General features: G+C 43.7%; 1 protein-coding gene across 5 annotated transcripts in view; it reads right to left on the reverse strand.

Annotated features, from left to right (window-relative positions):
* Nucleotides 1-13,679, reverse strand: part of TCOF1 (treacle ribosome biogenesis factor 1) — a 53,687-nt gene extending 40,008 nt beyond the window's left edge. For 2 of the 5 annotated variants that reach the window (XM_053299578.1, XM_053299577.1), the window contains exons 1-5: nt 13,406-13,679; nt 10,434-10,489; nt 5,329-5,453; nt 3,479-3,576; nt 35-386 (exon numbers count right to left, since the gene is read on the reverse strand). In XM_053299578.1, the coding sequence (XP_053155553.1) occupies nt 35-386; nt 3,479-3,576; nt 5,329-5,453; nt 10,434-10,489; nt 13,406-13,519 (745 nt within the window). In that variant the 5' untranslated portion in view covers nt 13,520-13,679. Of the gene's footprint in view, nt 1-34; nt 387-3,478; nt 3,577-5,328; nt 5,454-10,433; nt 10,490-13,200; nt 13,311-13,405 lie in introns of those variants that run through there. The other 3 variants (XM_053299580.1, XM_053299576.1, XM_053299579.1) reach the window with 2 other exon arrangements.
* Between the last annotated feature and the right edge of the window lie 1,375 nt (nt 13,680-15,054).

Raw genomic sequence — 15,054 nt, forward strand, 5'->3', positions numbered from 1 at the left:
ATGAAACACATCTGCAAACCAACTAGCCTCTTACCTTGCTTGGGAGATGTGGTGTTTACAGTTGCTGCTGCTGTCTGTTCTTCCTCACTGTCCGATGAGGAGCTGCTGCTGCCGCTGCCACCAGAGTCCACTGCCTTCTTTGCAGCAGCTGTCTGTGCTATACTCTGTCCCGCTGGAATCAATGCTCCTGGTTTACCAGGAATGACTTTATTCTGAACTGCTTTGGCCACAGCTGAAGGAGATGGCTTATTTGAAATGGTGGTGTTAAGTTTCCCTTTTGATTGGACAGAAGCTACAGCTACCCCTTTCCCTGGGATGGAATTGGATTTCTGAGCAGCAAGCTGCAGAAAAGTAGCCGTTTTGTTGCCTGGCCCAGCAGTTTTCACCTAAGAGAAGAAAAATTAAGGAATTCCACTAAGCTTGTCAGTTCTTCTTTACGATACGAACTGAATCTTACAACACCATCTTCATGGAAACCATCTTCCTGACCCAAGCTCTGCTCCAGAGACTTTTGTTCACAGAGGAGCTCCAGTAAGCTCACATAAGCTGGCAGTTCCACTTGTGCATTGCAGAGATATGGCTACCCAGTCAACATGTGTGAGTGCACTTGTTCTCTAATGCCAAATCTGAACTCTGTGTTTAACAGTCCTATGCCATTCACTTATAAAACGCTACTGCCTTCCATTGGCACTGAAATAGTTGTTTATTTTACGACCCATGGTCAGCTTACAAATCAGCTACAGATAATACAATACAAGAAATCTGGCAAAAGGTTAACAATTGCTAGAAAGTAATAAAATGTCAATCACATACAGTACCAATCAGAAACTTAACTAGCAATTGCTAACAGTAAAAGTATGAATATAAGACTAAACGTTCAGGAAGAACATACACATGAAATAAAATGCTGACGTAACCACATAACATTAGAGCAAAACTTCGCCACCTTATATGTAACAGGTGGAAGCTGATCTGCCAGAAGATAAGAAACACAAAAATCTTCTGAGTGTCCCAGAAAAGGTGCCAGACAGGGAGATATCAGGGAGATCTTAGCTCTCTGTAAAACGGGCAGTGGAGCAATACATGCTGGATTGCTTCAATCTCCCCATAGCCACAAGGGCAGATTCTATCTTCCCTAGGTATTCTCTTTATTCTCCCTGCAAGCACAGTCGATGGGAACATATCATACCTTGGCTCTAAAAAAAGCCCTCAGATAGCACGGGTTTTCCAAGGTATACAAATAAGTAGTGGGACCCCTAACAGCAATACATAAACCCAACCTCCTTCTTGAGCATTCAGGGATCATAGAGAGCTCGTGTTGATTTTCAATATCCAGGATTGTCTGCTTCAAGGCCAGTAGAGCTTGATTATGGCTCAGCAAAACCAGATAATCCATGGAAAATCCCAGTGAAAGATTTTTAGCATGAATTGCGTGGGCCCATGAGGACTGAAAACCATCAGCCAAAATCGCCGAGATCCATCCTTGAGGGAAGAAGTTTATCCTAAGCCAAAAGGCTAGGATCAGCATCCAAGCTCTGGCCTCAATTCTCAGAACACCCAGATTAACTCTCAACATCACAGAAGCACATCTGGGTGCTCTCAGGATTGCCCTAAGAAATTTATTTTGTACAGCTTCCAGGGATTTATAGGAAGAATAGGGTCCTAATTGCACACCATACAATAGCTGACTCCTAGCTTTGGCAGCAAACAACTTGAGAGCTGCCGGTATAATCTTGCCTCCTCCAGTATAAAAAACCTCCATATAGCCAGGGAACTTCTCTGAGCCATGAAGGTTACATATTCCACATGAGCCTTCCAAGTCCCTCCGGCATGCAAGACCACTCCCAGATATTTATAGGTATAAACCTGCTTGAGCTGATGATTATCTATTGACCAGCGTAATAATCTGGGTCTTCTCGCAAAGACCATAACCTTCTACTTCTGATAGTTAATGGAGAGCTGGTTGGTTCTACAATAAAGAGCCAGACGTTTCAAGGCTCTTCCAAGGCCAACTGGTGAAATAATAAAGGTGTACACCAAGTGAATGCTGCATTTGTTAAAATCACACTCACATGATGGATTTGGATGGGTTAAAAGGGAGAACGTTTCTGTTCTAGTAGATTCCTGACAGATATTTAGAGCCTTGGGGAAACGAGCAAAAACCAATAACCCTCACAAATCTAGCAGCCTGAAGCTACCAGACACTTTCACCCTTGAAGGAGAAAAGCAAAAAAGAAAGAGAAACCTATACCAGTTCCTGTGCAGGCCACAATCTAGCAGGAAGCGACAGTTTCCGGTCCTCCTAGGAACATAGGAAGCTGCCTTATACTGAGGCTATTCTCACGAGTGAGCAAAACCAGTCTGGGCTCCCTTAGCCACCAAGCTAACAGGCGAGCCCAGTGGCCTCACGTGGTGCATTACTGGGGCTCGGGGGGGAGGGGGGCACACATGGCAGCACTTCCCTTTGCCCAACCCCCAGAGGGCCCAAGAGAGCCTCTCTCCCTGCAGAACCCCTTTCGGCTCTACACACTAATCATGTGTAGAGTCTTACTGAGTAAGACCCTTGCTCCATCTAGCTCAGTATTGTCCACCCAGACTGGCAGCGGCTTCTCCAAGGTTGCAGGCAGGAATCTCTCTCAGCCCTATCTTGGAGAAGCCAGGGAGGGAACTTGGAACCTTCTGCTCTTCCCAGAGTGGTTCCATCCCCTAAGGGGAATAACTTACAGTGTTCACATGTAGTCTTCCATTCAAATGCAATCTAGGGTGGACCCTGCTTAGCAAAGGGGACAATTCATGCTTGCTACCACAAGACCAGATCTCCTCCCCTGCTCAAGTGTGCAGCAAGCGAAAGTAGCAGCAGTATGCTACATGGAGTGGCCCCAACAATCCTCCTTGCCTCACCTGTGAGTTCATTCTTCTTAAGCAGAAGTTTCTGAAAGGGTAGGAAACCTCCAAAACAAACAAAAAGCAACAACCTACACTGCGAGTCCTGATATTCAAGCTTTCTGCACTACAAAACCTTTGCACATTTTTATTTTCCTGATTCAGGTCAACACACCTTGACTGTGTGGTATATTGGCTGACACAGCGGTACTGGAGTAAAAGAAATGCAAGGACCCTTGTACTGGAGGAGGCTATGCATGTTCAGTAACATAAAGAGCAATGGGGAGGACAAAGATGTGTGCAGAGTAGACCTATCCCTATTCTACTGCATGACCTTCAGGCAGCTCCATCAAATGGTTATCCCAAACTCAGGCTCTCAGGATTTTTCCACATGCTCTTGAATTTTGAACTTCATGGCAGATTTTTACACCCTCTGATCTTACTTGGCATGTGAAGCCTATCTACCTTCCAGAAAGACAAACTATTACGGTCTTCCCCAAGGCCCTACCTAAGAAGGTATCCAAATGTATCCGAACAGACCATGATCAGCTACCTTAGCTTCACAAATCCTTTCAGCACAAGCCCGACTGCTTACCATCTTTCCAGCAACCGTGTCCTCTTCAGAAGAAGAATCATCATCGTCGCTGCTACTCTCTGCCGTAGCTATGGAGGTATTGTTTGCAGGCAGGCAGGCTGCAAAACAGGTGAGGAGAGACATAGAAACTTACAGAATTTTTATTTCCCTCTAACTGGATATGCCAAGTTGCATGAAAGGGTTTTCTTCCCTCAAGAACGTAAGCCCTGTGCTATATTCACAGTGAGAAATTTCTAATCAGCTTCCCAGTGCCCTAGACAGACAATCTCCTCTACTCTAAGTGCAGACATGATTTTTCTATTAGTTGCATTTATATCCTACCTTTCCTCCAAGAAACTCAGGGTACTGAATTGTGTAAATAGTTCCTTCCCCTCTTTTTATTTTTACAATAACCTTGAGAGGTAGGATGCCTGGTTACAGCACTCAGTCCAATAGACTAAAAAAAATGATAAAAGAAATACAACCCAATTTTGAGAGTGACCCCTGACTCAAAAAAAAGAAAGAAAAGTCTATGGGGGCATGCCATTACTATCATACAGACAACCATCTAATCTGAAGCTCCTGCTAAATGGCAAAGCTGTCCCACAGAATATATTGCATGGCAACAAACCATGCAACAGACCTCTTTAACACAAACTGCTTTGCACATGTACAAGATCACATCGTTCACTTCTCAGGACTATTTTCCTAAGCAAGTCACTTCTTACCATTTTCCACGAAGCTAATTGGTAAATCTGGCTCTAGAGTGCCACCTACCAGCTGTTGGACTAGGCTTGGGATAGTGACAGCCACTCGGGTGGGGTGGGGCCCCCACTCATCTTTCCTGGCTGCCTCAGTCTCCCTTACCTTGCCACAACATTAACCCCAGGCACATGGGATGGTCATTCGGCCAGTTCCCAACCTGGCAAATGACCAGCCCGTGTGCCTGGGGCTAATGCTGCAGTGGGGCAGGGAGTGAGACCAAGCCTCACCTGCAGCTCTTTTCCCAACCAGACGGGCCACACTGTTCTGTTAAAAGCTCTTCTCACTTGGCAGAGTTAAGATGGGACATGGCCCTGGCAAGCAATTTGCCAACTTAGAATCCTTCTGCTTTGGCCACAGGATAATAAGGATGATCTAGAGCAGGGATTTTCAGCCAGGGGATTTTCAACAGGAACCCCTGGAAGGTGCTTTAAAGCCTTGTGGGGGGTATGTGTAGCACAAGACCAGATTAAGGGGAGCACAAGTGGCACATGCCTAGGCATCCCTATCAGTGTTCTAATTTTTTTCATCTGTGTGCAGAATGAGTTGTTTTGGGTGGCAGTATCAAGGCAGTGTGTGCGCCTTCTCACATGAGTAACTTACTCTGCAATGAGCCAGTGACTGAAAGAGCCTCTCATAACTAACATTTAAGAGAGTGTGAACTTATGTGTATGTATATAAATGGGGTATATGAATTGAAACTAAGTGTCAGAAGGGGTACACTTGTTAATAAATCCCTGATCTAGGGGATCAATACAAGTTGGAAAATGGATAACCAGTGCGTGCAGCAGTCTCCGGGTGAGGGAATAGTGTAGCTATAGTGTGCATAATTCCTTGTCCCTATAAGTGACACCAAGCTTCTGCCCTTCGTCCATGCCCAGCCCCTCCTATCTTCTTTGCTCTTTGCCACCTCAATACTTAAATTTTTTCACTGTGAAAACTGCAACCAGCAGCTGCATGATTTAGGAGTTTCAAACCTGGATTATGTGACAATAGTGGTGCCCCTGCTATTGGGGGGAACCTTTTCAAGCAGGGCTGTGCCACTTGCTCAATATCAGTTTATCACCGGAATGCTCCCATTCAGCTTCATAGACACCACACGCTCTTACTTGTGATGGGTTTTGCTGCTTCCTCCTCACTCTCTGAGCTGCTCTTCGGGTCAGGAACTCTGATCTTTGCCGGAGTCTCTCTTTTGGCATCATCTGCCTTTTGTTTTTGGGCTGGCGAGGAAGTTCTGTTGGACAGATTTTTGGAAGTATGTTGAAAAGGAGTTTAGAGCAGCAGGCTTAAGAGAGGCAAAAGGTATTTATATGCCCCTTTTCTGCGGGGTTGTTGACTCAATAAGAGTTCTCATTGCCCTTCAGAAACACTTCCCTTGCCATTAAAACCAAGGTGGGTTAGTTCTTGTTTGTCTAACACACACAAAAACTGGGGTTCCAGTTTTCATTTAGACAAACACCCACTCAGGATATAATGGCTAATAGACTTCAAAATTAACTTATTAGAAAGATGAGTGTAAATTAATCATACCTCAAGACCATGAAATTAGGATGTGGAATTTAGATTGACCTAGTAATAGACTTCATCCTATTTGCATGGCTAATTAAAACCTTGGTTTTTAGAAGTTTGTCATTACTGAGTCTCCATCAGTCAGGTAACAAGCAAACATAGAACACGGTTTGAGCCTTGACATTGCATAACCAAGAGAAAATGAATGACGAAATGAGCTTGGATAGTGGATCAGATTCACCCATGTACAAGGACAGACAGATTACAGTGAAAATAAAGTCTGGGGAGGAGAAAAAGCATTAGAGTAGCCTCATGTACACGCATTGTTACATATCAATGGTTCTGAGAGCCAATTAACTACAGGGAGAGGACAGTAGGGCAGAGTAAGTGGGGCAAAATTTGACAAAAATGGTTAGCATTACACAACAGGAACATTACAGGAGACTCATTATCTGCGTTTTCAAGGATCAGTTTCATGTATCTGTGCATAGGTTCATGGACCCAGTTTCTTAATCCACTGCATGAAATATAGGCAGTTTCTGGCTATCCATGGTTCCTGAGTGGCCAGAAATGACTTCTGATGTCATTTCTGGCCACCATTTTGAAGCATGGAGCCATTTTGTGGCTCTTTTAAAAAAAAATTAACGAGAAAGGAATTGGGGGGTATTACTGGAGAACAAGGTACTATGCTTTTCTACCCTTTTCTGCTTCCTTGACTTTTTTTTTTAGTAAGGAACCTAACCCCTGGATTACCATAGGGATAAGGTTTCCAGTTTTCATATTTGCTCTAATTGGTGGGAATGGAACCCCTTGAGAATAATGGGGGCCACCTGTATTTGGCCTACCTACAGGAAACTGCTAGGGAAAGCCTATATCTCTCCTTAGAAACCATACAGAGAGATGAATTACTACAGGTTGCACAAGGAGATCCCAGAAGAGAGCAACTTTGCTTTAGGAAAGGTTCTTTATTATATAGCACACAATAGCTTAATTCAGACATTATTTAAGAGAGCCACTGCACTCATGTACAATGCCTGAAAACAGGGTCAAGTAGGAGAGCCAATTGGGATCAGGAGATTTTACCAGTTCTGGATAGGGTTGCACTCTCCTTGAAGGAGCAAGTACGCACCTTGGGAGTATTACTGGACCCGGCTCTGCTTTTGGAAGCTCAGGTGGAGGCGGTGGCCAGGGGTGCCTTTGCACGGCTTCGGCTAGTGTGCCAGCTGCGTCCCTTTCTCGAGAAGGCAGATCTGGCCACAGTTACCCATGCCTTAGTCACATCATGGCTGGATTACTGTAACGTGCTCTACGTGGGGCTGCCCTTGAAGAATATCTGGAAACCCAGTGGAAGCACATCACACCCATTTTGAAAGAGCTGCACTGGCTACCAATTTGTTTCTGGGTCCAATTCAAGGTGCTGGTTTTGACCTTTAAAGCCCTTAACAGTTTGGGCCCAGGATACCTGAGGAACCGCCTGCTCCCAAGGGTTGCTGACGGCTTGACAAGGTCATCTGAGGGGGCTCTGCTCCGGGTACCGACAATGAGGGAGGCTCAGTTGTCGCGCATGCGGGACAGGGCCTTCTCTGTTGCTGCCCCCAGACTCGGGAATGCTCTCCCAGTGGCTATCTGCTCCTCGGTCTCCATCACAGTTTTTAGACACCATGTTAAATCTTGGCTTTTTACCCACGCTTTTTTAAATGATTGTCTCTGCTGCTGCTTCTTTGTATTTTGTACTGTTTTTAAATTTTTTAATCAGATTTGTTTTATATTTTTAGCTTAATATTTTAATTGTGTCATTTTTATAACCTTGTTTTTAATTTTGTGTAAACCACCTTGGGATTGTTTTAATGAAAGGCGGTATATAAGTTTAACAATAAATACATAAACAAACAAAAGTCCCATCCCAACTTAGCTCCTCAGCCTGCTGCTCACACTTACAGCGGCCATTTCCATGATCAGGAGTGAGAGGCGCCCGCACCTCCTGATCACGGAAGCACCTGTTGTCACAAAAGCAGCATTCGCCTCTTCAGATGAAGGCTGCTATAAGTGTGACCAGAAGGCTGAGGGGGGTGAGTGATGGGGCCAGGGCATGACTTGCGGCCCCATTTTGAGACACTGTACCTGGGTACAGCGTCTCTTTTAGGTAACATCTGAATTAGGCTAATGAAAAAGCACTCCTCCTCTGCTCCAAACCTGATGAATAGGCAAAGCAGAAGAATGTGACTTGAGAAGTGCATAGAAAAGCAAAGGCTGAACAATTCAAAGTTGTGATTGCCAGAGAAGCCATAACTGATTATGTTATTTATACACCAGTTTATTTTAACGTATTGCTTTATACACTAAAACAAAAGGGCTTTATCCCTATACTTCTTCATAATCTCAAGTCAGACATAACAATGAGACACACAAATGTCACGAGGAGGTCAAGGGTCAGAAGAGTGAAAGAAAATGAGCCTACCAAAGCCACATATTCACCCAGCTGCCTCCCTCATAACATTTTCATCTGAGTAGAACAGTAGACGTTTGGGAGCAGTATCTTGGAGACAAGCAGAAAATGTCTTTTTGCTCAATATGGCATGTAAGCTTTCATATAGACTTAGCGGAAGCTGCAATGTGTCAAATGTATAAGGGGGTGGGGGAAGGAAGCTGAGATTTTGGCATTCGCACTATGGAGAGTGTGCAAGTAACATTGGTGCTATGTACATGAATGATGCCTGAAACTAAACTGAAAGGCAATGGAATCGCTAGGACACAAATACAGTAGCCATATGGTTCTGTTGGGGTGATTTTTTTTTTTTTTAATTACTAGCAAGTATTGTGGGCATTTGCAAACTTCTCTTTAGGAAAATCTGGCTTTGAGTTAAAAGCCTCACTGATTGTACAGTCATGTTCTAAGCAGTGCAAGAAGCCCTCCTATTTTCCAGTAACAGAGGAGCCTGGCTAGGGACCTCTTCTCTTTCACCTCCTGAAGTAGATCTCCCAAGCAGCCATGTCTATGGTACAGTCAGAGATGGGTCAATATAGATGCTCCATCCTTCCCAAAATAGCAGCAGACCGACTCCTCTGGTTTTTAGAGGAAGTAGCGTGTTCCCACCTAGTGTCAGGAGACCTAAAAGATCTCTTTGCTGTGGTTAAGAGGAATTTGTTCACAGCTTATAGGTTGAAAGTCACTGCACTACATTACTGTATTTCATGAAAAGACATATTCTGGGCTCAAATATCTTCAAAGCGATTAACGCACATTCATTTCAGAAAGAAAACATAAATGTTCAAACAGATGCATGGACCTACACCCCACCCCCCATGATCTAGTAGGGTGATTTTCTGACCAACTTTCAGTACCATGAACCAACGGTATCTTTCCTTGTGGACTGCCTTGCTAGGTTAGGCTTGATGGCGCTGCATTGCTACCTGGGGGTCCTTCAGAACTTTATCCCATCTCCTGCTGGAAGAGGCCATCTGTGAGTTTAGTTACAAAGTCATCACTATAATACCCAGTTATACATCTCTCTCAAAAAATTAGATCCTACAAAGGCAGTAGAGGTCCTGAATAGTGGTCTGAAATCATTGGATATGGACTGATATACTGAGGCTGAGTCCAGACAAGACAGAGGTGATCCTGGTCAATTGGCAAGCTGATCTGCAATTTAATGTACAGCCTGTTTTGAGCGAGGTAGCATTCCTCTTGAAAGATTAGGTGTGCAATATGTGAGTGCTCCTGGATCAGGCTTTGGTCCTAGATGGCCATGTGGCAGCTGTGGCCAGGAGCTCCTCTGCTAAGCTTGTACCAACTGTGCCCCTTCCTATGGAAAGTGGATCTGGCCAGTGTTACACATTCTAGTCACATCTAGATTGGATTATTGTAATATGTTTTGTGTGGGGATATCCTTATAAATACTGGAAACATCAAATGGTACAGAATGTGGCTGCAAGGGTCCTTCATGGGGCCCATACTTGGGAGCATGCAAGTCCCATTTTATTCAACCTCTGCTGGCTACCAGTTCATTCCTGGACTCAGTTCAACTTCAAGGTATTGGTGATTACATTGAAAGCCCTTAACAGTTTGGGATCAGGATACTTCAAGGGCCTCTCCTTCCACACAAATCTGCCTGCATACTATGCTCGTTACCCAATGCCCACCCTCAGACACACATTTGGGGGCATGTGGCCATGTGACAGGGCCTTCTCAGTCACAGCCCCCAAGATAAACTTGCTGCCCTTTGAGGCCTAGCTAGCCTCCTATGCTTCCACTGCCTGGTTAAAACATTTGTTTCAACAAGCATTTCAGTTGGTTTAATATTCCTTGGCTGTTTTTATCCTGTTTTACAATACTTGTCAATTTTTAATTATCTATGGTCGTTTTATTATGTATTTTAGTATCATATTTTTGAACTGCAAGCGGTCTTGGGGGCCAAAAGGCACGATACAAATACATAGATAAAATCTTAAAGGACTTTCAAAAAATAAGCTGTTGATAGCAACAAGAGGTAAGCAGGGGTGGAGGAAGCTACCAGGAAAAATTCTAAAGCAGACTGGACACATTTCCCCTCCTATATTGCAGACTGGAATTGGGCTATTCATCCAGAACCCTTTGTTCATGCTAGATTGTTATGTCGGCCTGGTAAAAATATTTCCATATAATAAATAGCACATAAATAATAGTAACCATAATAAGATGTAGGCAACACCAAAGAAACCAACTTACTTTTTCCAATGAGTGAAGATCTCTCGGAGGGGAATTGGGGATAACGGGAAGGTCTTCTGTAGAAGAACACAAAACAAATAAATCTTCCTTTTATTCAAGAACACAGCAGCCTTCAGTCCATAGCTCTGGAGTAAAGCCATTGGCATAACAGGACTACTTCAGAGTTAAATGACTTGGGCACTGCTTCCCAGGAGAAAAGTAACCACAAGACTGAGCTCTTACTGATTTAAAGACAAAGAGTGTTCCTAAAGCTGCAGATTTGCTCAGAATCTCACTGAATTCACTGAAACTTACTTCCATGTAAATAAGTGCAGAACTAAACAGTTAGCACACACTTCGAAATCCATATTTTTGAAAAATGGCCTCCTCTCTCAGCTTTAACTGGTGTTATGAAGTATTGGCAGGATAGATCTCTGTTTTTACAAGATAATCACTGAACAACTTCTCCATATACCTTACAGGCGCAAGAACAAAGACTTCTCTTATTTTTAATCTAGTCTATTGTTTAAAAGACTACCCCCATAATATTTTAATCGTTAGCATCACTGAAGTTCTCCATCTTCCAAGGCCTGGCTAACCTCATCCCATACACAAGTAGCATCACCCTCCAAGATATTTTGTGACACCTACGGACTGCCACTCTGACTGTTGACGTTTTTATTCTGTCTAGAACTGAAAAATTAAAAGTGGTTCCTTACACAGGAATGTCAAAAGCAATGGTCAGGCTGATGTGCATCAAGTCTCACTAGTATTAGCTCAAAGCTTTGTTCTCCTCCCACTCTACAGTGCAGAAAAAAGTAGTTTATTCTAACTTAAGAATCAAAGCCATTTTAAATTTACACTGAAACATGATGGAGATGAGGGCTACAGATCCACTGGAGACAAAAATGGAACACACTAGTAAAGATGTCTAGGAGTCTAGGGCTGGGATACAGAAACCACTTGCATGGAGCAAACCTCTCACACCCACCGCTAAGATGCCAACAGTAAACATATTTAGACTTTTGAAGCATGTTACTGGACCATATTATAAGCTAGTTTTAGCTACATAAGAGTTATTTAAAGGTGGGAAAAGATCATTCACACCAGCAGACACATTGCAATTTGGTTTGCATTAAACCCACATTTTCCAAGACCAATTGCAAACTGATTAGTCTTTAAGAAGTCAGTGGTTTCTGAGTCATGGGCTAAACCACCTTAATTGTAAACATGCGTAGGACAGGTCACTAGGGTCCAATGAGACAAGTGGCTTGCTCAGGTGCATAAAAGAGCAAATACCAAATAAACACATCCTTGTGCTTTGAGGCTATACCTCAACCACAATAACCCCTTGCATCCTTTATTGCTTATATTTTTAAATACATCCAATATTTAGTACTGGTATTGGTATGCATTCAACAAGTCGATCACCTCACCTAAAATGCATATATTTTATCACGAGCCAGCTTCAAGCTTGAGCTTGTAAATGGTCTTAAATTTGCACAGCAGGCCACAAACCTATTTTAAATGGAATTTAACATTCTCTTGCCTTTAACAGGAAAAGTTCACAGTTGAATGTGCATCACTTGACCACCTGTAGATGTGAAATCAGATTTACAGTACAGAAAGTTTTCCTGATTCGTGCTTTTCCAGGAAACTCACATCTCTGTTAGGTGGTACTCCCAAAGTGCCATGTTGCTTATGCTACATCTTAACCAATAATGATTTTATTAAAAAAAAAATAATCTTAGCACCCAACTTCAAATGGGGAGGGGGAACATTCTTCAAGCAAACTGTTTTAACCAACACACAGGTATCAGAGTTGCCTTTTTGGACAATACTCATACCCATAGTACTAGTTCCCAATCTGCTGCCTAGACTAGCAGTGATGAGCACGGAGAGGATTTGCATTAACCCCACATGGCTTGTGGTCATCAGCTACACTGAATAGTTGCATTTGAGAAGCCATCTGCCTAGAAGCCCCCTTAGACACAGCCTAAAATGAAGAGAGGTAAAAGATTAAAGTAAATTGAAGTTTTCTCAGTCTCACTTTCTTTCTCTTTTTAAAGTGGTCCCTTATTCCAGAGGATCATCACTCCCAGGGCACGACCAATCTTCTACATTTCCAAACATTACAGCTCCAGAGGACTACTGAACAGCACTTATAAGCAGGGGCGTAACTATAATAGGGCAAGGGGAGACCGTTGTCTGGGGGCCCACTGCCATGGGGGGCCCCCCAGAGGCAAGTCACATGACTGACTTTCCAAGCCACGCACCCGCCAGGGCTTCTTTCAGTTGTATTCATCTTCCGAAATTGATGTGAGTGTTAAGACCTGGAGCTACCAGAACAGCATGCCTTTCTCTAGTACCATTAAGTGACTTGCATTGTCTGAATAAATAATAATAGTCCACAATCTACAAAACCTTAAAAAAAAATAATTTAGGATGATGTTCTATTGTGGCACATTGGTGTGTGTGTGTACACACACACACACACACACACACACACACACACACCTTCAGTGAGTGGGGGGCCCCATTTTAAAACCTTGTCTCTGGGTCCGCTCCAACCTTGCTACGCCCCTGCTTATAAGGCAGAATACTCGCAAGTGCTTCACTCACACTCAATTATTCTTACAACGGCCCTGAAAGACGGGGGTACTGACAACACAGAACAAACGAACAGAGAATGCAAGCGAGGAAAGCGGTTCCCAAGACATGTTCTTCCATAATTCTGCAGAATTATGTTTGCAAGTTTACAGGGGAGGAGGGGGAAGGAATCAATTACACCGGACGCAGCTGCAGCACTCGTAATAATGCCCAGTCCCGCCAGACGAGAGGGGAACGCGTTACAGGGCAGCAGCACCTTCATTTCCCACGTGGCCAGTGCTGCTGAGTTCGTGACCTGAGCCTCGAGGAGGCTTCCAAGAGTAGGGCAGCCGTACTCCCGACGACGCTCACGTTTCCTTTCGCGTAGGAGATGCTGCCATTACCTGGCCGCTCTGTAGCAGCAGCTCTCTCGCCGCTTTCCCATAGCCAATCTGGACCAAGTGCTGGTGCATAAGAGCCAGCAGCTCCTTCTGCTCGTTGCTTTTCGCTGCCGCCATTGCTACTTCTCCATACACTTTAGAGCTTCATTCCGCGCATATATTACGATTAACGCAGGCCCGGAATCTGCACGGGGTGGCTGAGAAGCCACATGCCCTAACCTTTTGCTCTTATACCCTTTGACCATGCACACTTCCTGTTTCCCACTCACAGCTCTAGAGGCGTCTGGGAAGTGTAGTCGTCTAGCAAACCTTCCCAGCAGTCCCCTCCCTTCTTTTTGCTGCGCGCTCGGCCGGAGGTTGCTTGCTTGTGTCATGTCATGTGGCGAGCTGCTGCTGTGTGCAGCAGTTGCTCTTTCGAAATAAACAATTCTTTGCTGTTTTTTCTTTTCTTTTCCTGCAACAGAGTCAAAATCGATCATTTAATAGCCAAAGATGGGGCACAATTTAGGAAACTGCATCTTTTGGAAACAGTTATTTGACTTGGCTGAAAATAATAACAGACTCTTGTGGGATTTTAAAGACGAACGCATTTATTGTAGTGTAAACTAACTTGCGTGGACTGAAGCCCCCTTCATCCGATTATCTGATAAACTGGGCTGTGGTTCACGAAGGCTTATGCTTCAATAAATGTTTTCGTCTTTAAGGAGCCACATGAACCTTTGTTGTTTTTCTGCAACAGACTAATCCGGCTACCCTTGAAAGTTTGACTGAGGCTGTGAAGTTCTTGGGAGTGTAACTAAATAATAACGCCTGAGGCTGGGCCTCCAGAGGCAGTCGAATTAGGTGGGAGGATATATCGCACCACGTCAGACTATGGTATTGCACCCAGAGCAAGGAGTGAGGGTACCGTTTGCGAATGCTCAATTGTTTAGCTTACTTTCCTTAAGGAAAAGGAAAATGTGTGTCCGTTGGGGTGTGTGTGTGTCTCTGTGTCACATCAACCTTGCAAGGACTGAACCAAATTGTCATCCATCCTAATTCAAGATGGCAGACACATGAACATTTGAGGCACAAATGGGCTAATTGTGAACCACCTAACCAATTTGGACCAAATTTGGTATCATTGTAGGGATAAATAGGGACACTTCAACTGTGCAGTTTGTGATATCATCCACCCTAATTCAAGCTAGCAGATGTATGAACATTTGAGGTGCAAGTGGGCTAACTTGTGAACCACTCCACCAATCTGGACCAAATTTAGTAACATTGTAGGGATAAATCGGGACACCTCAAAGGTGCAGTTTGTGATGATGTCACCCACCCCAATTCAAGATGATGGACACGTGAATATTTGAAACACAAGTAGGAACCAATTTCAACCAAATTTAGTATGGTTCTAGTGACATATAGGGAGATGTCAGTGATGTAGTTTGTGATGATGTCATCCACCTCAATTGAAGATGGTGGATGCATGAATGCTTGAGGTGGAAGTGGGCTAACTTGTGATGATAGTAATTATCAGTTAGGATTATAGTGAAAGGAAAGTAGGCAGATTAATTTTCACCAGAACTTGTTTAAAACTAAATAAAGTTTTATTTAAATAAATAAATAAAACTAGCACATCAAGGAAACAACTGTAGCACAGCCCTTTT

The sequence above is a fragment of the Hemicordylus capensis genome, chromosome 2 (assembly GCF_027244095.1).
Source record: "Hemicordylus capensis ecotype Gifberg chromosome 2, rHemCap1.1.pri, whole genome shotgun sequence".
Taxonomy (NCBI): Eukaryota; Metazoa; Chordata; class Lepidosauria; order Squamata; family Cordylidae; genus Hemicordylus; species Hemicordylus capensis.